The 21,891-nt window shown below is 41.1% G+C and overlaps 1 protein-coding gene across 1 annotated transcript; it reads left to right on the forward strand.

Moving 5' to 3' along the window:
* Positions 1-1,913: 1,913 nt before the first annotated feature.
* Positions 1,914-17,709, forward strand: LOC136881071 (protein snakeskin). Its single transcript, XM_067153683.2, has 3 exons — positions 1,914-2,088; positions 12,883-13,068; positions 17,402-17,709. Exons 1-3 carry the CDS (start codon positions 1,975-1,977, stop codon positions 17,657-17,659), a joined length of 558 nt encoding a protein of 185 aa, XP_067009784.2. The 5' UTR covers positions 1,914-1,974; the 3' UTR covers positions 17,660-17,709.
* The last annotated feature ends 4,182 nt before the right edge of the window (positions 17,710-21,891 follow it).

Raw genomic sequence — 21,891 nt, forward strand, 5'->3', positions numbered from 1 at the left:
GTCCTCTGATAAGACGTTGCTTGATGGTTTATAGGTTTGAAAATGTTCTGTTAGTCTTTGGTAAAATGCAAATAAAAGCGATACGAAGACGCCATTGTTTATTACCGACATGTATTGTGATGAATGCCGGTCTGAAACGCTGGAATAATTACAGTACACTTATTTATACAGTTGACACTTTTGTGTGGAGCCGTACGTTGTTAATGTTGTCAGTATGGAACCTAGTAACACAGAGATAAACTGGGGGCTGATTCATGAAAGTCTTCATTAAAAAAACTGTCAAGATCTAAAAAGAAAAAGAGAAAATACGGAAGATGAATGTTCCGAATTGTCACAATTTATGATGTGATTGTGAATAAAAGAATAATAGAAAAGATTCAATTCTTTAAGAGAATTTGTTGATTTGATCCACCTATTCAACGCTTGTCAGAATAATTATATTATCAGTTCATTTTACACTTGTAGGACATGTTAGAATGATCCGCTCTTATAACTGAAGTTTTTTTTCGGGGTAATTTGAGACTGTTACGTGTTGCGAAGTGCAAGGTATCGTTAGTTTCCATATAAAGGCACATTAATGGCAATGTCATCAGTACGTTCAACAATGGCCGGGGTAAGTAGTTCACATGATACAGCACTGGCCTTCTGGGCTCCAGTTGCCAGATTTGATCCTGAAGGTGCTGAAATAGTACTCCAGCCTCGTGTCCCGCACGTTAAAGAACTCCTGCGGGCCAAAATTCCGGCACCTCAGCGTCCCCGAAAGCCGTAAATGCAATTAAGTGGGACGTAAAACCAGCAATAATGGGATCGTGTATTTAAAAATCCACAGCCTGTTTTCGGTCATTCCACTGGCTCAGGAATGGAATAACCCACCTAACGGTGAGAATAGGAATTGTGCCGACTGCCGAAGCCTGTCGCACTCCTCCGGAGTAATGATTAAGGACTGACACATGAAATTAAATTATATTGGAGAGTGTTGCTGGAATGAAAGATGACAGAGAAAGCCGGAGTACCCGGAGAAAAACCTGTCCCGCCTCCGCTCTGTCCAGCATAAATCTCGCATGGAGTGACCGCGATTTGAACCACGGAACCCAGCGGTGAAAGGCCGGCGCCTGGGACGCGGACGCTTCCTGATTGTGTCTAATATGTTAACCGACCCCAGATGAATGTGGTGCTGGGCAACCTCTAGTAACAGCAATCAAAACAAAAAGCTTCGAGAATGAAGATATGAGCAAAAGAAAGGCAAGAGCTACGTACGGCGTAACATGAAAAACTCAGCTAGGGGACCCGTGGTCGCCAAGCCACACTGTCTGTCGTAAGAGGTGGCTCTCATCCAGGGAGCGTGGGTTCAATCATTTATTTTTCTATACGGTATAACATCATCCGCAAAATGCCTTATCTGTGATTCCAGTTCTTTACTCATAGCTTTTAGGTACATAAGAAAGTATAAAGGTCCAAGAACAGCGCCCTGTGGGACCCCAACACGACCTACTCTAATTCTCTGAGTGGTAACCACGAGGCCCCTCTACTTACTTGTGCCAGGCTCCTCACTTCTATCCTTCGTACCCAACCTCCCTTTCGGCCCCGACGGTATTAGGTTTATCAGGTGTAAGGAGTCTCCTTTTCACGCCGTTCTTTTGCCGATACCTTCTTCTTCACTACCCGCAGTCGCGTCTTATGACAGGCTGAAGATAGGTGCTGTGGATGTCTCGAATGGAGGGTATTTGCATGAATAGAATTACATTTGTTACCGCTATTAGAAGTAAGAGCGCTGCCACCTGCTCGAAGATAGATTTCTAAATAATGCCAACTGAAACACGTCACTGTTATCGCGACTTCCTCCTTCTGACATTTCTCCGAGTACTTGTTGAGCTCCAGATAATCCAAACACGTAGTCTTGCGTCATGGCAAGTCAAGAGTAAATTGAGTTTTACGGTTTGTTCCGCGAGTGGGTCGGTGCGGCAAAATGTCAGAATGGTTTGGAGCAATTGGCGTCAGTGTGTTCCCAGCACGATGGCCTCCAAGATCTTCCCCGTCAAGCTGAAGGAGCTCAAGCAGCCGGGCTTCATCCTCAAGTTCCTGGAGATCGTAAGTCAACTCCTCAAGTTATACATCTCATAGACGAAATGTCGAATGACAGGAATTATGGTCGAGAATGGTGGTTGGTACACGTCCTTGAATAGTTGAGGCTTTCTTGATAATCCCCGCCTATTCACTGTTAAAGAAGAAACTTCTAGCAGCAGTCTTTCATCGACTGTACAGTGATGCTGACCTGAGGTCTCTCTAATCAGGATTGGCAATTCAAAGATTTTGGAAAAAGTGTTTGATACTGCAAGATGCACTGAAACGGATGTTCCTGTCAGTATCGAGAAGCACATTTTTTCTCAGTTTGTTTTTACACGTTGCTTTACGCCGTACCGACGCAGATAGGTCTTATGGCAACAATGTCATAGGGAAGGGCGGTAGGGTGGCCAGTTCCTTTCCGCTCCTCCATTCCCTTATCCCCAACCAACAGCGCGTGGCAACCCATCCAACTCCTGACCACGCCCAATGTTGCTTAACTTCGGAGATCTCACGGGATCCGGTGTTTCAACACGGCTACGGCCGTTGGTTAAGACTTAAAAAGGAGATGGGAAAAGTGCAGCCTTTCCTCACTGCTCTATTGATTGTTGCTTCTTTTTCATAGCCCTCGGTTCTTAACACTGCAGACTGATGTTTTTACAGACTGTAGATAATCCTTTTATGAAATATATAATTAATTTATAATATTACTATTGTGATAAGCATGTGACAATTTATGTGAATGAAAACCTACAACCTGTGACCGGGTCAGGGATGGGATGAGTGAAGCCCACAACTTGCGGCGAGGATAGGAATTGTGCCGGCTGTCGAGGCCTGTCACACTCCTCTGGGGCAATGATTAATGACTGACTGATGAAATGAAATGATAGTGGAGAGTGTTGCTGGAATGAAAGATAACAGGAAAAACCGGAGTACCCGGAGAAAAAACTGTCCCGCCTCCGCTTTGTCCAGCACAAGTCTCACATGGAGTGACCGGGATTTGAACCACGGCATCCAGCGGTGAGAGGCCGGCGCGCTGCCGCCTGAGCCACGGAGGCTCCACCATGTGATAATTTATACATGGAACCTATATGTCTTATTTATTTAAATATAAATGGCACACGCGAAGCTTTCGCACTTAGCCCCTTTCGTATTATCAACTTGTTTTAGCATCACAAAAGGATAAAATCGCCACGGAAGCCTGCGTTCACCTCACTTGGTTTCAGGTCGCTTGTTTTCCTCGCTGGACGGTTACATCATCGAATAGAAGGAAGCAACGGCTTCGAGACGATACTAAGATGGGTGAGCGGTTCGGAAGTTCGGGACTCGAAAATTCCACCCGCCTGTTTAGGCCGATCTGCGAAACGTACGAATTTTGACAGTACGAATCTCAAAGTGAATTGCTACCATTATTTCAGTGCCCGGGGCAGAAGTCGTGGAGCGAAGATAAAAGGGGAAAACCGGATGGGAATTATTTGTTTCGATTTTCCTCCTCACATATCTCCCGAAGGGAATAGCTCGAAATATCCGTCTCGGCGTGCTCAGACCGTGCCTGTTTCAGTAAAATTCAGTTGCGGTTAAGTTCCAGAAAAGTGATACAGAACAAATGAAAAGGATTCTAGAGAGGGTGTTTACCTTCTTTTCTTCTGTTATTTTTTAGGCTTCTTACTTTTTTTTTCTAGTTGCTTTACGTCGTACCGACACAGATAGGTCTTATGGCGACGATGGGACAGGAAAGGTCTAGAAGTGGGAAGGAAGCGGCCGGTGGCTTTAATTAAGGAACAACCCCAGCATTTGCCTGGTGTGAAAATGGGAAACCACGGAAAACCATCTTCAGGGCTTCAGTGGGGTTCGAACTGCAATTTTTGAACAGGCCATGGGGTTTAGAAAAACAACCGACTAAGCTATATTTAAGTGTCTCTATCTCACTTCAGTGCACCATCTGGGATTATGGGTGATATTTCTAGGATAGCTTTGTCAGGATTTGTTATTTGAAATACGAGAGTGTGTCCAAATTATATGAATTTTAATATCAGTTAGATGATGTAGGGTTCGTAAAATGTGTATATATACAGTACTGTGTTTTTATAATAGTGGTGGTGGCGATTATTGTCAGCATCGTGCCCTTCGGTTTAGAGGGTTCCGGATCGGGAATTTAAGCCACGTTCATTTAGTTTGCGTTTCTGCCAAAGCATTCTTCTTCAGAGACACGCAGTAGTGAAAACAGTCCTTTGCACAGGGTTGTGAAAATAGGGCCGAGGAAGAGAACAAGAGAGGTCAGAACGAAAGTGAGGAGCCTGACACAAGTGGAAACAACCCCCAACAAACATCAAGTGGGTGGGAGGGGGCTCTTCAGCTTGGGAAAGTGGGTTAGCCACCATAAGACCCCTAGCTCAGTCTGGTATCGTTTCCACTTGCTTGTACAAGATAAAGTTGGAATTCAAGAGGACAAAGTGAGGGAAGTACTGTTTTATAGGAAGAGGAGTTAGCAATTGAAATCATCTTCCAAGGGCAATGTTCAATAAATTTCCAAATTGTATGAAATTAAAAAACTAGGTGAAAAACAGATAGGGAAGGGTGTCTGTCGTAAATGCAGACCAGTGGCGATTGATGACCTGTAGTTCCTTCCCAATACGGGCATGTCATTGCGTTGTCCTGTTTCGTGTACCAAGCAAAGTTCCTATCGTTCTATATTCTACTTTATATTATTTTTTGTGTCTGTTGATCAGTAACTATGCTAAGAACATTGTCAACCTGTTACATCGCTCTTCTTAGCTGCCTCTATAGTGGTAGTGGTGATTGTTATAAGAGGAAGTGCACCTAGGTAACGATCGTCTATAAAACACTAATCAGAGAGAAAAAATTGAAGGGATCCCACGCTTTGAAAAATGAAGATATCGGCCAAGAAAGACAAGGGCCATGAAGGGCATAGAAAAGAAAGACTCTCTAGGCCTCGAATGCTCTAATAGCGTCGGGGTTGAAAAAAAAGAGTTGACCAAGAGAGGTTGGATAGCAAAGTTGAAAGTGAGGAGCCTGGCACAAGTAAGTGGAAGGAATGCCAGGGCTCCGTGGTCGCCAACCCACGCTCCAAAGTTCAGAGCCCCTGGGGCCGCTTTTAATCGCCTCTTACGACAGGCAGTGGATACTGTGGGTGTTATTCTACGGCCTCTTCCTACAGGGGGATAGCTGCCTCTATGGATCAGTGGTACAGCGTTGCCCTCCAGATCCCAAGATAGCAGATACAACCAGATCTTTTAAGGGTGGAGAAAAGTCTATTCGATAGTCCATGTCATATGATGTTCACATGTAAAATATCTCTGCTGAGACATTTCGTATTCACCTGACAAAATTAATTAATTCAGCCATAGACACTAGAGGAAGATTCGGATTACTCTTTCATCTAGTAGGCCTTAGAGTAAAACAGAACGTTGAAATTGATGAGCAGGAAGCTAGATGGCAAGTGGTAGCTGAGGCCGTACAATTATCATCACCCTTCTTCTTTACATCTTCTTTGTGCAGCTTGACTAAGTAGCTATAGCAACGCGTGATTCATCACCCCAGTCACTGAGCAGAATGGCATCTCCCAATGTCAGTCGCAGAATGGTGGCAGAAGTTAACCGAAAAGATACCTTCTAATCGTCAGTTACCAGTTCATGAATTTGTTTATTTACAAGGATTTTTTGAATGTTTGTGAATAAACTATCATATATGCCAGGCAGGTGATTAGCACTTCACCTTATTCGTTCACTTAGCACTGTTGCATACTGATGTACAAAATTTCAGATTTATAATTTCAGGACCTTACGGGCAGTGATCAAGAATATCCAAACCCCATGGCGCAACAGCCCAGAAGGGCCAGGGCCTACCAAGCGACTGCTGCTCAGCTCGAAGGTTTGCAGATTATGAGGTGTCGTGTGCTCAACATGACGAATCCTCTCGGCCGTTATTCTTGGCTTTCTAGACCGGGGCCGCCATCTCACCGTCAGATGGCTCTTCAATTGTAATCACGTAGGCTGAGTGGACCTCGTACCAGCCCTCAGATCAAGGTAAAAATCCCTGACCTTGCCGGGAATCGAACCCGGGGCCTCCGGGTAAGAGACAGGCACGCTACCGCTACACTATGGGGCTGGCATCCAATGATATACAGGAGGAGTTTAATATCGCTGGGCTGGTCATTTACATCACCCGTACAGTAGCTGGTAGTCGATGTGACAATTGCTATCACCTCATGTTCAGATGTGAACCTTACTCTTCAATGCAATACACTGGATAAAGCCTTAGTACTTAGCAGTTGCATGAGCCACAGAGCTAAGTTGGGTGAACATGCAGCTTGTCCTGAGGCACATTTTACAGGATTTTGACCAGTTAGATAAGTTTATGAGAGGCTGCATAGTCCTACAAAGAGAGGCAGGTTGGACGTTTTGGCTCATTGCTCGCCACTGCACTGTGCTTCAATGATGGATGCAGTGGTAACGCGAGTACACAGACTCGGGTCGATACGGGCAGATCACCAGCAGGAAGGACCGTTTCATCATTGGACAGGCTGTGAGCTCTCTATAGTCGTTGCTGTGCACCAGCAGCTGGGGATACGCTGTGTCCAATAACGGACCATTTATATTGGTATCACCACTATCATATCGTGGCAGCTACCAGAGCAGGATCTGTTAATCCAGCATCCCTTACAATGTCTACCATTACAATCCGAGTATTGTTGAGCACGTTTGAATTTATGCCAAGAATGGGCAGAATGTCAGCGCGCATATCGGCATTGAGTGGTGTTCACCGATAAATCACAATTCCACCTGGATACAGACAACCACTTATTTTGAGTCTAGAGACGTCCTGGCTAGCGCAGTGAGCCATGCTTCATTGTAGAATGGCACACCGCCCCAAGGTATTATGGTGTAGGGTGCCTATGATTCCCACTCCCCACAAGTGTGGTTGAAAGAACCTTGACATGTTTCAAGATCTACTACTCTTCTTCAGCGGTGCCAAAACATCAAATTAAATCCTTGGACTTGTGTCTAAACTGTTTACTTACACTTAATATGAGCTTTAGTAAAAACTTTAGAATAATTTCCAATTCATATGTAAAATGAATAAAACCTATGAAGTTAATCACTATATGCTAAAATTTAAAATACTTTCTGCTGTGTTGTAGAAATTTCTCCTTTCCTTGAGTCCTTACGTACACTGCTATAGTTCTGAGACCTCTCATATAAATCAGAATTTCTCCTTTTAATCCCGTCCAACCATGCAAGCCATTTTTTAACTGTCAAGTTCTTCGGGTTCACCTAGTACCAAATTTGTCAAAATTAAAACAACATTACACTTGTCTGAACCAAAGTGCTCCTCTGCTTGCTGCCAATGACCTTATGAGGCGAGCTACTTGTCGCTATGCTGCCGGTTATATCTAACTTAAAAGGTTTTATTCATTTCATGATTTTAAAATTATTCTAATTTTAAAGTTTTTACCAAATCACGTATTGAGTGTAAGTAAACAGTTTAGAAACAAAGATATATTTTAACAATTTCAAGATTTATGTATAATTTGTTTTGTTGTGACTGTATTATACAAATGTATCAAGTCCAAGGATTTAAGTTGATGTTTTGGCACTGCGGAAGAAGAGAGCAGTAGCTCTCAAAACATCACAAAATGTAAAGTATTGACAAGGCAGAAAAGTGTTTCATAGAAACTGAATAGAACCCCGATGGTGCAGCGATATGACCACAAATTTCTCGACACCCCATTTTCCAGCAGGATACTGCCAAGTCTCGCAAAGGAAGGGTGTTTCACAACTCTTCAGGGTATCAACATGCTTCCTTGGCCAGCAAGGTCTCCAGACCTCTTGCCCATCGAGAATGTTTGCGAACAGCAACTACAGCAGATTTGAAGGATCAGCTGTGACAGATGTGACAGAATATTCCTCAGGAGAACATCCAATGTCTCTCTGCCTCCTCACCTGTCCTCCTACTACAAATGGTCCAACACTGTACTAAATGGATCTTGCAGGTGTTTGTTATCCTGCAATAAATGTTTGGTGTGGTACAATATTTTGGTTTTCCTTATACTAATGGCCTGTTCATAACATGGAACATTTTTTTTTGAAAATAAGTGTAATTGTGCATTTGTTATAGTGTCTACTCTTGTTGTTCTGCTTCATGTATTATATTATTGCAACCAGTTAAGTTTTAATGTATCTTCATACTTTAATAATAATATAATAACAGCGCACGAATGTGCATGAAGTTTTAGGGAGTCAGATCTCCTTACTGTACTTGTTCAATGATCTAGTTCAATTTTTGCAGTACGTGAAGTGATATCTTTCACACGGTTTGTCACATAAGTTGTATATGCACTCACTGTTTGGTTCATGGAAGTGTTTTGTTTTACACTGTTTGTGGTGGAATCCGTGAATAGCAAGTTTTGTGATGGTGCTTCGCATGCTCTGGTTGGGTTTGGTCCAGCCTCTGTCAATCATTGAATCTGTACTATAGAATTTGATCCAAATTTCTTCTCTTTTGGGTTTTCTCTCATTGAGCACGTCTTCTGCTGGTCTAGTGGATGGGAGTAGGGATGTCTTTAAGTCTTCGATGAGGAAAGTATCGTTGGCTAGTTCGTATGTTAGTCTTGATGATGCATATTTTGAAGTCCCTAATGCTGCTTTCAGGAATCTCGCTTTCATTGATTCCATTAATTTTATGTCCTTGTTTGTTAGCTGCTGCCAGGTGATTGATATTCCATATGTCAGTGTTGGTATGATTTTTGCCTCGAATATTTTTTTAGCCATTTCCATTGAGAGGTTTGTTAGGTTTCTAATTTCGTAGATGGCTTTGATTGTTGCTACTGCTCTGTCTTTGGTGTGTGCAGTTTAACGCCTAGGTTTACTACTTCTAGTTTTTTGTTGTTTAGAACTGTGTAGTTCTTTCCGGTAATCCTCTCTTCTTTCCGAATTATCATTTGCACAGTTTTTGTTTCATTTACATGAAATTTATTCTCTTTTGCCCACTTCTCTAGTTCGGTGATTGCCCCCTGTAGTGTTCTTGATTCCGTTGCTCCAACTACCATATCGTCTGCATACATATACATAGAGATGTATGGGTTTTGTACTGCTCTCGGTATGTCCGATGTCGTAACGTTAAACAGTAGAGGGCTCATTGGGTCATCTTGGAGCACTACCCTGGACTGTCTTACGGTTTTGGAGACTGTGATCGACTCATCTATCTAAATTTCGTAATATACCAGTATGTTCTTGCCGAGAGTTGTGATTGGATTATAAGTGCCTATTGTGTTTTCTAGTTTTCGTAGCATGAATTCTCTGTTTATTTGATCAAAAGCTTTGCTATAATCTATGAATACGGCCAGAAACTTTCCTTTGGGTATTCTTAGTGCGTTTTCAATGTCATCCAGTAAGTTCTGAATGGAATGTAGGGTGCATCTTCCTCTTCGAAAACCGAATTGTGTGTCCGGTATATGCGGGTCTATCTGCGGTGTTAGTATTCTCATGAAGAGCTTGAACACGTTGCTTTCGAGGGCGATACCTCTGTATGAATTTGGACTTTCCACTGGACCTTTCCCTTTATACAGCATTTTGATTGTGGATAGCTTCCAACTTTTAGGCATGTCCCCTATTTCCAAGCATTTATTAAATAGGGCTGTCGATATGTTTACCAATTGTTACATTGACTGCTGTAAATGTTCATTAAATATACCCTCCGGTCCTGCTGCTTTTCATTTTTTGAGGTTTGCTACTGCATTTTCAACTTCCGTTGTTGTTATTGAATCCATTCTTGTATTAGTCCCATGTGGAATGGATGTGGTGTTTTCTTTTATTTTATTTTTTGTTGAGAAGTTCTTGAAAGTGTGTCTCCCAAGTTTGCATTGGCACCACATTCGGCTGTTTGCATTTTCTTTGCCTGAGAGCTAAGAAGGGGTCAGATGCTGCCTCTATTGCCATCTTCTTTCCTTCTTCTTCAGTGTGTTCATTCTGTTTCCTCGTGATTAGCTGTTAGTATGATCTGCGGGCTACTGCATACGTCTGGAGTCTCTCTTGGGATAGGCTTTTTTTTGCTTTGTCTAGAAGGGTCAGAATTTTCCTTCTCGCTTTGTAGCATTCGGTATTGAACCAGGCTTTTCCGTATTTCCTCCTGGCTGGTACTATGGATATTTTAAATACTTCAGTTATCTTGTCTGATGCCTTGTTTAGATCACCTTTATCTATCTCTTCCTGTGCGTTGAGTATGTCTGCTATTGTGTTGTTCAGAATTTCTAGGTCAATTTGCCTTGTTATTTTTGGCAAACTTGTCTGTTGTTTATCGTCGTCCCAATTAAGAAGAAACTCTGTTGTGATCGGAATATGTTTTCTTAGGAGTGTGTCTCATGATTTCCATGCTCCCTTTTGCTTTTGTGCTATGATAGTGGTCTATTGCGCTAGAGCCGTTGTGTGCCATGTATGTCTTTAGTTCTGGTTTGTTGACTAGAGTGAAACCTTCCTCTTGTATGGTCTCGAGCACAGTGTTACATTTGTGGTCAGGGCAGTCTATTCTGCAGTTGAAATCGCCTGCGATTATTGCTACCTTTTTTTGGACCATTTTGGAGACTATGGTTATTATCTTTTCTATTATTTCGGTTACGTTTTCCTGCGGACGACAGTGTATGCTTGTATCTTTTTCTATGAACACAAGGTTGTCTTTCGTGTGGCTCCTGATGGTTGTTCCTGTTGTTGGTTTGTGATATTAAATTGAAATAATAAATAATGTAGTTCGACCTATTCAATACAAATAAATGCGAAATGTAGTGTTACATTCCTATTTAATTATAAGCGGAAGCGGTACTGGCTTCGAACCCAATCCGGGTCATCATCAGCCAAATAAAACGCAAAAAACAATGCATAGGTAAGAAAGAAATTAAAGATCAAGACCCCACAAAAACAGTTGAAGAGGCAATATAAAACAACGGGGATAGGCACTTTAAAATTCAGAAGAAGTAGAAGGTAAGTCACTTAAAAGAAGCAAGGCACAATCTTCTGAACAGCAGCATATATTCATACTCCGCCTGAAGGTCGGCCCTCATTTCCTTTTTTGTTCCAGGAGATGGTGACTATAGTTTCCTTCTAGCTCTATTCTTTTTGTGGCAAATGTTTCTGTTAGGAATGTGATATCACTTGTCCCTAATATATTGCATGTTGACAGTTGTACGATTGATTTTAAACCTTCTACATTCCAGAGTAGTAATTTCCAGCTCGTTAGTCCTTCTCTTTGCTCTGTTGTACTGTTTGTGGTATGATTGTGTGTAGGTATCTTATGCCAGATCGACTCCTGTGTTAGTTCTCCTTTGAAAGGAAAAGGAAAATCTTCTAATTAAGATTCCTTTTGGCCAGAAGTCTGGTGCCGTCACTGTATCCAAATACTTGAAAGGTATTTCTACCTTGTAGGCCTTGTTGGAGCCTAGCGTGTTCAGGGCTTCACATGTTATTTCTTCTTTTATTCCATTTCTTTGCATGTATCTTGGTATCCTTTCATCTGTCGTGGTGGGTTTGAGCTTGCCGACATATAACCATGTCTTTCTTTCTGCAGGTTGGATATCTTCCTCTTCCGTTTCTTTTGTGCCACGTATATAGTTTCTTTGTCTTCTTGGTTTTATTGTTTCCCCATTTGTTACAGTGACCACAGGGGCACTTTTCGTACTATCCCTCCTTGAAACTGCGGTTGACCATATTTGACAATTCTCTTGGTCAGTTTCTTCTTCTCTGAGGCTTGACTGATCCGTTCCATTTGGTGTTGCTGTTGCATTTATTGTGAATATAATAGGGTTTGATATGTGAAAGTCTCCTTCACTGGCTCGTCTCTGTCTATCGCTTTGTGGACCTGGCTCCACTTGTGGTGGCTGCAGGGCTGGCTTCTTTACATTCCTCTGTTCTTTAATCACAGAGGGTCTGTGTTCCCCTTCGCATGTCATGCTTTCTTTTTGTGTTTGTAATACCTTATTTATTCTTTGCATCACTGTTTCTTTGATTTCTCCCTTCAGGTTTTTTATTTCAATCCCTAATTCTTTTAGTTCCTCTTTCCCAGTTTTCATTAGTAGGAAGTCTTCTTTGCATTCTCTGCATAACCATAATAACGTGCAGCTTGGTTTCTTAAGCGTCGAGAAATCCCCTGCACTTACGCTGCAGCATTCCTCGTGGAACCATCTGCGGCATTTACCATCACAGCCTACTGCTGCGTTTGTTTCCATTATCGGTTTCACACTCTCTCCGCAAGGTGTGCTGGTGTCATCGGTCTGTGATTCCATGATGTTATCACGCTCTCTTCCTGGCATCTCTGATTTCGTCACTTTGTAGTATTCCTTGGGAATCAACATTGGTTCTTCTTTGGGTCGTAAATTGTTAAGAAATCAAAATGGCAGACCCAAAAAAATTAACCTCTTAACAAATATCAAGTTCCAACTAATGTCCAACTCTCTTCACTGACAAAAGAGATGACACTATCACTTAGTGAGAAAAAAGTACATACCGCGCTCATCAGAATGACTAACAAATATTCCACGTCATTAAAATCACGGTTTGCGACTCACGTGTCATTGCCTTCTCTTAAATGTCTTCATACTTTAGTAATTTGATGTCCTAGACATGTAAACTGAAAATAAAATCAGATGCGAGTCTATGGAAGACCTGAAGAAACATTTTTAAAGAAGATTACTGTGTGTACTCCAGCAACAGTATTTTTGATTTTGTTGTTGTATTTTAAAATACTGTTGTTTACAGGAACAGCAAGAGGATGTGTATGTGCCCTGAGATACTAATACACCATTGACCTTCACAGGCACTGCTGATCACCACGACCCTTGTGGCGAGGCTCGGTCGCAGTGGGCATCCCATCAGCTTCCACAAGCAGTCGGTAGATGCTGACATCCTAGGACATGGTGTGTGTCTGGCCTACCTGATCATAAGTCCAGTGCTGCTACTGGGCTACCTCCTGGGGGAGATTGGCAATGAGAAGAGGAAAATGGTAAATTGTCTTAAATCAATCAGGCTAGAAACTTGGGGCAGTGTGTGTGGTAGGTTACCAAGGTTCTTAAAATTACTATACTCCGGGCCACCTCTTGAACAGACTAATGTCTGATGTAGAACAAGCACTTTACTTCTTTGCTTGAAGTCCTAAGTCAACTTAAAGACATATGACAAGAAGATCATAACCATAATATTTGTTATTATATGTATTTTAACATTATAATTATTCCTGCAACACTGTCTTTGTCTATGCCAGTTGCAAGCCCAGGGCCTCATCTCGCAAGTGATGAGGAAGGAGGAGCAGGAGGAGTATAAACCTTGTTAAAAAACCCAAGGTCCATCTGGCTGTTATAGGGCCCCTACCTAGGGTTGCAGGTGAAGAGGACCAACAGCTTGAAGGGTGGATGAAGATATGCCCAACAGCTGGAAAGGCAGAGGAGTCTCTCTTCCTGGTAGTGGAAACAGCGCTATCAGTATCAGCACAGTGCAGGACTAAAAGGTGTCTACTGGACTGTCACTGAAAATTTACTGGCATGGTCAGGAAGACTCGAATGGCAGTAAAACTACAATGTGGAAGGCAACAGGAAACCACCATATTATTTTTCCTAGTATAGCAACCATGGAATTATAACTTAGATACTACTAGATACTAGATGGTACTCGAACACCAAGATCCGGCAGGGGAGTAACTGAGGTATCCCAGGTCATCAGCAAGCAAAAACCTCAGAAGTTTGGAGAAGGGATTAAAATAGGGATATGGAATACAAGAACAATGCTGAGAACAGGAAGACTAGAAGAACTCAAACTAATTATGGATGAAAACAAAATAGACATCCTGGGATTATGTGAAAGTAGATGGCCTGGCAAAGGTGATTTCCACAGTGACCCATTCAGAATTGTGTACAGTGGAGTAGCTGTAATATTAGGAAAGAAGTGGGCAAACAACGTGCTAAACACATATCATGTCAATGACAAAATAATGATGGTGAAAATAGCTGCCAAACCAACAGATATGGTATACTTCCCTACTATTGGACATGACGACGATGAAGTTGAGGAAATGTATAATAAAATAGAAGATATAATGAAACTAAACAATGACAAAAATAACATAATCATAATGGGAGACTTCAATGCTGTGGTAGGCAGCAATATTACTAGAAAAGTTGCTGGCAGATTCGGTCTAGAACAAACAAATGAGAGAGGAGAATGTATGATGGACTTCTGTGAAAAACAGGACATGATCATAATGAAAACTGTATTTGACATGCCTAATAGAAGACGGTACACATGGAAGAATTTCAGATATAATAACAGATACCAAATTGACTACATTCTAGTTAATAGAAAGTACAGAAATCAGGTAACGTCATGCTATAGCTACCTTGGCTTAGACATCGACAGCAACCATATCCCAGTATTAGCAAAATGTCGAATTAGGCTGAAGAAGTTAAGGAAACCAGAAAACAAGAAATGGAATCTAGAGAAGTTAAGTGATCCATTAACACAAGTAGCATTCGAAGAAAAGACAGACACAATCATGTACAACAACAACGAAACAGATTGGAATGCTGTCAAAGCTTCATTTACAACAGCAGGAGATGAAGTGCTAGGAAAAAAGATGCTTGAACCCAGGAAGAACTGGATTACTGAAGATCTCATTCAGGAAAGAAATAAAGAACAAAATAAAGATAGATGGATGAAATTTGTAAAAGCATAGAACATGATATGAAAATCGGAAATGCTGACAGAGCATACAACCAAGATTCCAATTCAAGGCTAAAATGAAATCCAGTGTAATAAAAGATAAGGAAGGAAATCTGTTAATAGAAGAAGAGGAGGTAATAAAGAGATGGAAAGAGTATTTGGAAGATCTATATAGTGGAGAAGAAATTGACAAAGTAGATGAGTACATCATAAAACAAGAGTAGGCTTCATGAGATGAACTAGGTACTCCCATAGTGAGAAGTGAATTCGAAACAGCACTGCAACAGCTGAAAAAGAAAAGAAAGAAAGAGGCTCCTGGACCAGACAAACTGCCTGCTGAACAGTGGAAAAACTCTGGAAAAATGCTGAAATCACTAAGTACTGCTATGAAAATGGAGATATGCCAGAGGATTTTGTCGAAACCAATACTACTGCACAAGAAAAGGAGATTCAACAGAATGTTCCAATTGTTTCACATGCAGCAAAAATATTCACATGCACATTAAAAAAAAAAACAGAGTACAAATGAAAATTGAGAAGAATCTAGATGATGATCAGTTTGGGTTCAAGAAAGGAGTAGGAACGAGAGAAGCTATTATAGCACTTACAACCGTCTTGGAGAGAAGACTAGAGCTTAACAGAAATACGTACATAGCTTTTGTAGACCTGGAAAAAGCTTTTGACCATGTTCAGTGGAAAAGACTGTTCAGAATTATGAAGGATATTCATTTGGACTGGAAAGACAGAAAAGCAATACTAAACATCTACATCAAAGAATAAACATTGAAAGTAATGAAACAGTATGCAAGGTGAGGATCAGGAAAGTAGTAAGACAGGGGTGTTCCTTATCACCATTTCTATTTAATCTGTACATTGAAGAGGCTATGAACATTTTAAAATCAAAAACACCTGGAATTAAAATAAATGGAACAACTGTACACTGTATTAGATTTGCCAACGACATTGCACTTCTGACTGACAATGAGAAGAACATGCAGATCATGCGCAACAAATTAACATCCATCTTAAAAGATTTCCAACTTAACATTAATGTAAATAAAACTAATGTTATGGTTGTAAGCAAATCTAAAATGAAGCCAGCAGCACATCTCAGAATTGAAAATATGTTAATAAAACAGGTGCACAAGTTCTGTAACTTAGGATCAGATATTACTGATGACAACAGATGCACTGTGAAAATAAAATGAAGAATTTCCCTGTGTAAGAAAGCCTTTGAGGATAAGAAGCAGCTCTTAATTAATAAATCCTTATATACTGAACAAAATAAACTGTTTATCAAAACATTCACTTGGAGTGTGCTGCTATATGGCTGTGAAGGATGGACTCTCTTGAAGGAGGACGTGTAACGACTAGAAGCAGTGGAAATGTGGCTATGGAGGAAGATGACAAGAACTAGCTGAATTGAGAAGAAACAAATGAAGCAGTGCTTAGAGAAATAAACACCCAGAGACATTTAATAACAACGATAAAAAGGAGAAAAGCGTCAGTTTTGGTCACATTCTCCAGCATAATGACTTCATAAAGAACTTGTTTGAAGGCAAGGTGATGGGAAAGAAAGGCAGAGGGAAACCACGGAAGAACATCGTAGAAGAGGTAGTTGAGATGATGGGATGCCAAGGTTATGGAGAGATGAGAGAAGAGATCAATGGTTGCAGCGACAAGGCAAAGCCTTTAGATAAATTATGATGATGATGATGATGTTTGTTTTTGTCTGGTATGCATATGTTTTAGTTATCGCATGATCTGTTTAATTTTTATTTGGCTGAAGATGGTTGCTAAGTGGCTGAAACTAGTCCCAAGACTGATGTAATATTATTTACTTGATATATCGTATTGAAATTGTCAATTTATTTCTTATAACTTCACCAATAATGTCACAAATGGCAACAATGTTGTCTGCAGTAATGCTTGTCACCTGGCGAGCTGGTCATGCAGTTAGGGGCGCACAGCTTTGAGCTTGCATCCGGGAGATAGTGGGTTTGAATCTCACTGTTGGCAGCCCTGAAGATGTTTTCCGTGGTTTCCCATTTTCACGCCAGGCAAATGCTGGGGCTGTACCTTAATTAAGGCCAAGGCCGCTTCCTTCCCACTCCTAGCCTTTTCCTATACCATCGTCACCATGAGACCTGTCTGTGTCAGTGCGACGTAAAGCCACTAGGAAAAAAACAGTAATGCTTGTCTGCGGTCTCCTTTCATGAGATTCATTTTTCACAGCTTCTCCTCATGCCACAAATTTTTTAGCCCACTCATACATGAGTCTGCAAAAGTGTTTCTTCCCCAAACTGTGCATGGAGCTGTCTCAAACTTTCGGAAGGTCTGGTGCCCTCTTTTGCGAAAAATTTGATAATGATGCATTGCGCAACAGACGTGTGCACCTCTTGCTCATTCATGGCATACTGAGGCAGACCAACTCTCCACTGTCATTCGCGCGCGCAAACCCCTTGTCCAGACACCCGCACCAACATCCTGGCAAAGTCCCACCTCAGAATTATTACTAACAGCAGTGGTACATTCAAATTCCCATTTATGTTTGTTCCGTCTTCGTATATTATCTAAAATTTATCTCTTTGTTACTGTGATATTCCATGTGTTGTATGTCCCAGGAGTTCCTTTTCAACTGCCTGGGAGCACTGCTCCTGCTGATCAGTGGTGCGATCGCTGTGGACTTCTGGAGGAGCGTGGGTCTGGTCCCGATCACAGCAGAGGTCCGCCACTGGGACAGGATACGACAAGAGCTGTTCAGCCTGGTGGAGAGTGAGAAGAGCGCTGGCTTATCACTGGGATGCTTGTCTCTCCTTAGTGCCTTCCTCTATCTCATCGATGCCTTCTTTGGTTACCGCATGGGGATCAATGGATCCTAGATCTGCACAATATTGTTGTATTATGTATTTTTAATAAATAACAAAACACAGTAAGGAGTTGTAAATTCAGCTTCATCACAACAAGAATGGAAGTTTGTGAGTTGTAACTCAACTCTCCCTCTCTTTTGCTATATTCTGTAAAAATATTTTTGTTTTCTTTTGTTTGTCATGTGACATTACACTAACTCAAGTAATTTTCTGGCAATGCTGAAACAGGAAAGGAAGGTATCAGCCAGGGCTTTAACTTGAGTGTAGAAAAACAAACAGACAGTACATACCTGATAAACACTTTACCGAGCTCAACAGCTGCAGTCGCTTAAGTGCGGCCAGTATCCAGTATTCGGGAGATAATAGGTTCGAACCCCACTGTCGGCAGCCCTGAAAATGGTTTTCCGTGGTTTCCCATTTTCACACCAGGCAAATGCTGGGGCTGTACCTTAATTAAGGCCACGGCTGCTTCCTTCCCACTCCTAGCCCTTCCCTGTCCCATTATTGCCATAAGACCTATCTGTGTCGGTGCGACGTAAAGCAACTAGCAAAAAAAAAAAAAAAAAAAAAAAAAGTACCTGCAAGGAACTTATACGACATCATGAGCTCATTGCTTTTCTGTTTTTGTTTCTTAAGTGACTGTTCGAAGATACGAGGTTGAAGCATGCAAATTATGACTTTTTTGGATGGGAATGACAGAATTTCCACTAAGAAAAATAAAGATCCTGTTAATTATTCAGTAAAATGTAATACTGTACATAATTCAACTAGTTCTTTGTTTGATTTTCCACAGTTTGACTCTCCCCCATTTCACTGAGTTTCTGAAAATAGTATTTTTATTGGACCATCCCCTACTACAGACTCATGCTAATCAGCATGTTTCATTTTGAAGTGGCATTTTCCATTATTCCTTTGCGATTTAAGACTCCATATACCAGGCATTTTTCATGGTTTCCTGCTTGCACAAAAACAAAAAACAAAAAGCTGTTCTTTCCACCGACATTCAGCAGTCAAATTCAGTGAGACCTTCCTTTTTTCTCAATAGTTTCTGCCTTACAAACTTTATGATAGTTCTGAATCGACTTCTATAATTACCTATTCCATCTTAGGAATACGTTTATGTTCCACCTATTCAATACTCGTTTAAACGACTTTACGCTATTAAATAATGGAAAAATACTTATTTTACATTTTACTAGGACATATTTTATCATTTGAACCATTTTCAGCATTTTGAGCTTGTCTATTGACGAAATGATCGAGATTGACCGGCCTGTGGCGGAAGTTCACACACTAATCGCCCACCCACTAATATGATATGTGCCTGCAGGATGAAAAGCCCAGCATCAGCAAGACTGCTCTTAACCCTACGACGAGGTCCATCCCCAAGATCACTTTTCATTTCGTAGCAGAGACTTTTAGCAGTGTCGATGCTACACTTATTTGTTGTGGATGTTGCTTCTTCTTATATTCTTTTCTTGCAAGAGACTATCCTTTCCTCTCCTTTAACATCTGAAGCCATTTCTTCTCAGTTTCGACTCTGTTCATTTATAAGTGTCAGGTTCGTCAGTCTCCCGAAACTAACTTGGAATAAATGAATTTATTATGTACCTGAAAATTACCTAGAATGACATGTTTTTTCAAGAACAGAACATGTCGTTATATTTTTATTTTTTTCCAGGTATAATTCTGTTACTGTGCTGTTATCTAGGAAGGCTGCTGATACCATAGACATCTTCATAGTAGTTCTTATGCAGGGCTTTGCACTCAAAGCTGTTCGGTGTTGTGTGCAAGATTTTACCATGCAGAAAAGATCCCAGTGTCTGCAGTGGGTAGCCATCTTGAGATCTGCCAAGAATAGCTCTTACTTTCCCTACATCTTTATTGCCTCTTTCCACTAACCACTTGTTAAGGCCACAGGTTTATTTACTAACATGCTGGCTGTGGGACATTCTTTGTATAAGGCAAATACTTTGAGGCAGTGAGTACTAGTGATGAACAATGCTCTCGCTCAAGATTTTTTTTTTTTTTTTGCTAATTGCTTTACATCGCACCGACACAGATAGGTCTTATGGCGACGATGGGACAGGAAAGGCCTAGGAATGGGAAGGAAGCGGCCATGGCCTTAAGGTACAGCCCCAATATTTGCCTGGTGGGAAAATGAGAAACCATGGAAAACCATATTCAGGGCTGCCGACAGTGGGGTTCGAACCCACTATCTCCCGGATGCGAGCTCACAGCTGCACGCTCCTAATCATACGGCCAATTTGCCCGGCCTCGAGATTCTTTATACTTATTTTCTTGTGCTGTGATCTGTGTGATATCCCATAAGTACACGCATAAGCTTGATATTATATTAGCAGTTATTGCGTGAAGTAATGATCTCATATGGAAACTTGGATGCCGATACATTTTGTCAAAAGCCTGGAAAAGTGCTGCATGGTGAACTATGAGCCCCTCAATGCCATTAACAAAAGTGAATACAGATTTGAGATGGACATGTTAGCTAACTGTAGATGGGATGTACACCTGCCTTGTAGCTGGGCCGGAGGTGTTTGTGACCATTCCCCTTCTGTGGCATTGTGCTGGATCATCCCACAAGTATTTCTGCTGATGCAGTTTACTTATTTTTAACGAACAACACAGCGGGCTGGGCAATGTGGCATCTCTGCAGAATAATTCCATGTCTATGACTTATGCTGCGTTTTGGACACAGTTTTAAAGTTGTGTACAATTACACATTGCACTGTCATATACCAAAATACTTATGAAATGAATACTCTACAACATTGAAAGGAATTATTTCTTTCATCACCACAACGTTGGTAACACAAGCACTGGTCATATGGATACTGAATGTGGGGTCTGATCAACGAGTGATCACGATGTATACCTATGGTTGCCGTCTGTTGCTATACTTAGCCTACTCATTAATGTACTTATCGCTGCATACAGCACCAGAATGCGTATCCTTTAATTATGTAATACTGCATCAAAATAGATCTCGGTAGAAACTAACGCCCCAGTTGCTTGTTGACACGTATTTACGGAATGGAGAAGACCCGTGGTTGGCTGTTTGCACGCTCGACACAAACATTTAGCTCGTCTACCTGCAGTCCTACGACACCTGTTCCATGCACAATGCGGGCACAACACTCGAGATCTCTGGAAATTTCTCGTGAGAAACAACGCTTGCGCTAGTCTTGAGACCCTGTTTCAGACTGCCCATTACTAGTGAATACCAATTCTTAAACTCACATCCATGGAGCTGTTTATCTTTATGAACCTAGACTCAGAAAATGGTGATATCAATGTCCCTGTTCTTATAGATTTTGAGCTACTGCAGAGATTCCTGATCTTGTGGTCATAATTCCTTGTACTGTTAACATTCTTTAACATCTGTCAGGAGTTTATTTTCTGAAGGAAGACTTTCCTTTTTTGTTTTGAACCATCCAAGACATCTGTACTTTCTTGCTGAATTTATCATACTGTCTGATTTATCTATTAGCAGCTGTAAAAGCTCCCTAAGAACTCTCTTAATCAGAACATCAACATCATTTAGAAAACAAGTGGCAATATTATTCATAGGAGTACTCTGGAAATGAAGTTGGACCAATGAAGGAAGATATCACATTAAATGAAACCTGTAGAAAGAGAAGATGTTTGAAGACCTCAATTTTATGATCATAATTTGTTTAACATCGAAAACAGTTTTTTTTTCTGGAATGTTACACCAAGATAGCAAATTGTTCGTTGAGTATTTCTTCATTGGTACTCAGTTTCAGCAAGTCGTAAATCAGTTTTCTGAGGCAATGATATGCATTTTGACTTGCCAAGGTTGATTCCCACTCCAATTTTGTAAAATTTATTAATTGCTAATATGGTTAGTGCTACTGTCGATTGACAGTATTTTCCAACAATTAATGTGTCATTTGCAAAACTATGAATGGATAAATTAGGAATTCCAAGAACCAATGAATGTCTGTACTCTTCCACAATTTTGGACCCGTAAAGTACTTGTAGGATATGATCCATAACAATGGTATAAATAACTAGGGAGAGAGGAGATCCTTGCATCACTCCGCACAACATATGGCGATATGATTGATCTTTCCACTGTTTGTTTCGACATGTTGTGCTATCAAGTAACTCTAGTGTGGCATCCACAAGCTTTTTGGGTACAATCAAGGACAGTACAGTTTTCTGCAGGTGGTTGTGCCCTATTTGATGTCAAAGATAAAGAT

Source organism: Anabrus simplex, chromosome 9 (assembly GCF_040414725.1).
Source record: "Anabrus simplex isolate iqAnaSimp1 chromosome 9, ASM4041472v1, whole genome shotgun sequence".
Taxonomy (NCBI): Eukaryota; Metazoa; Arthropoda; class Insecta; order Orthoptera; family Tettigoniidae; genus Anabrus; species Anabrus simplex.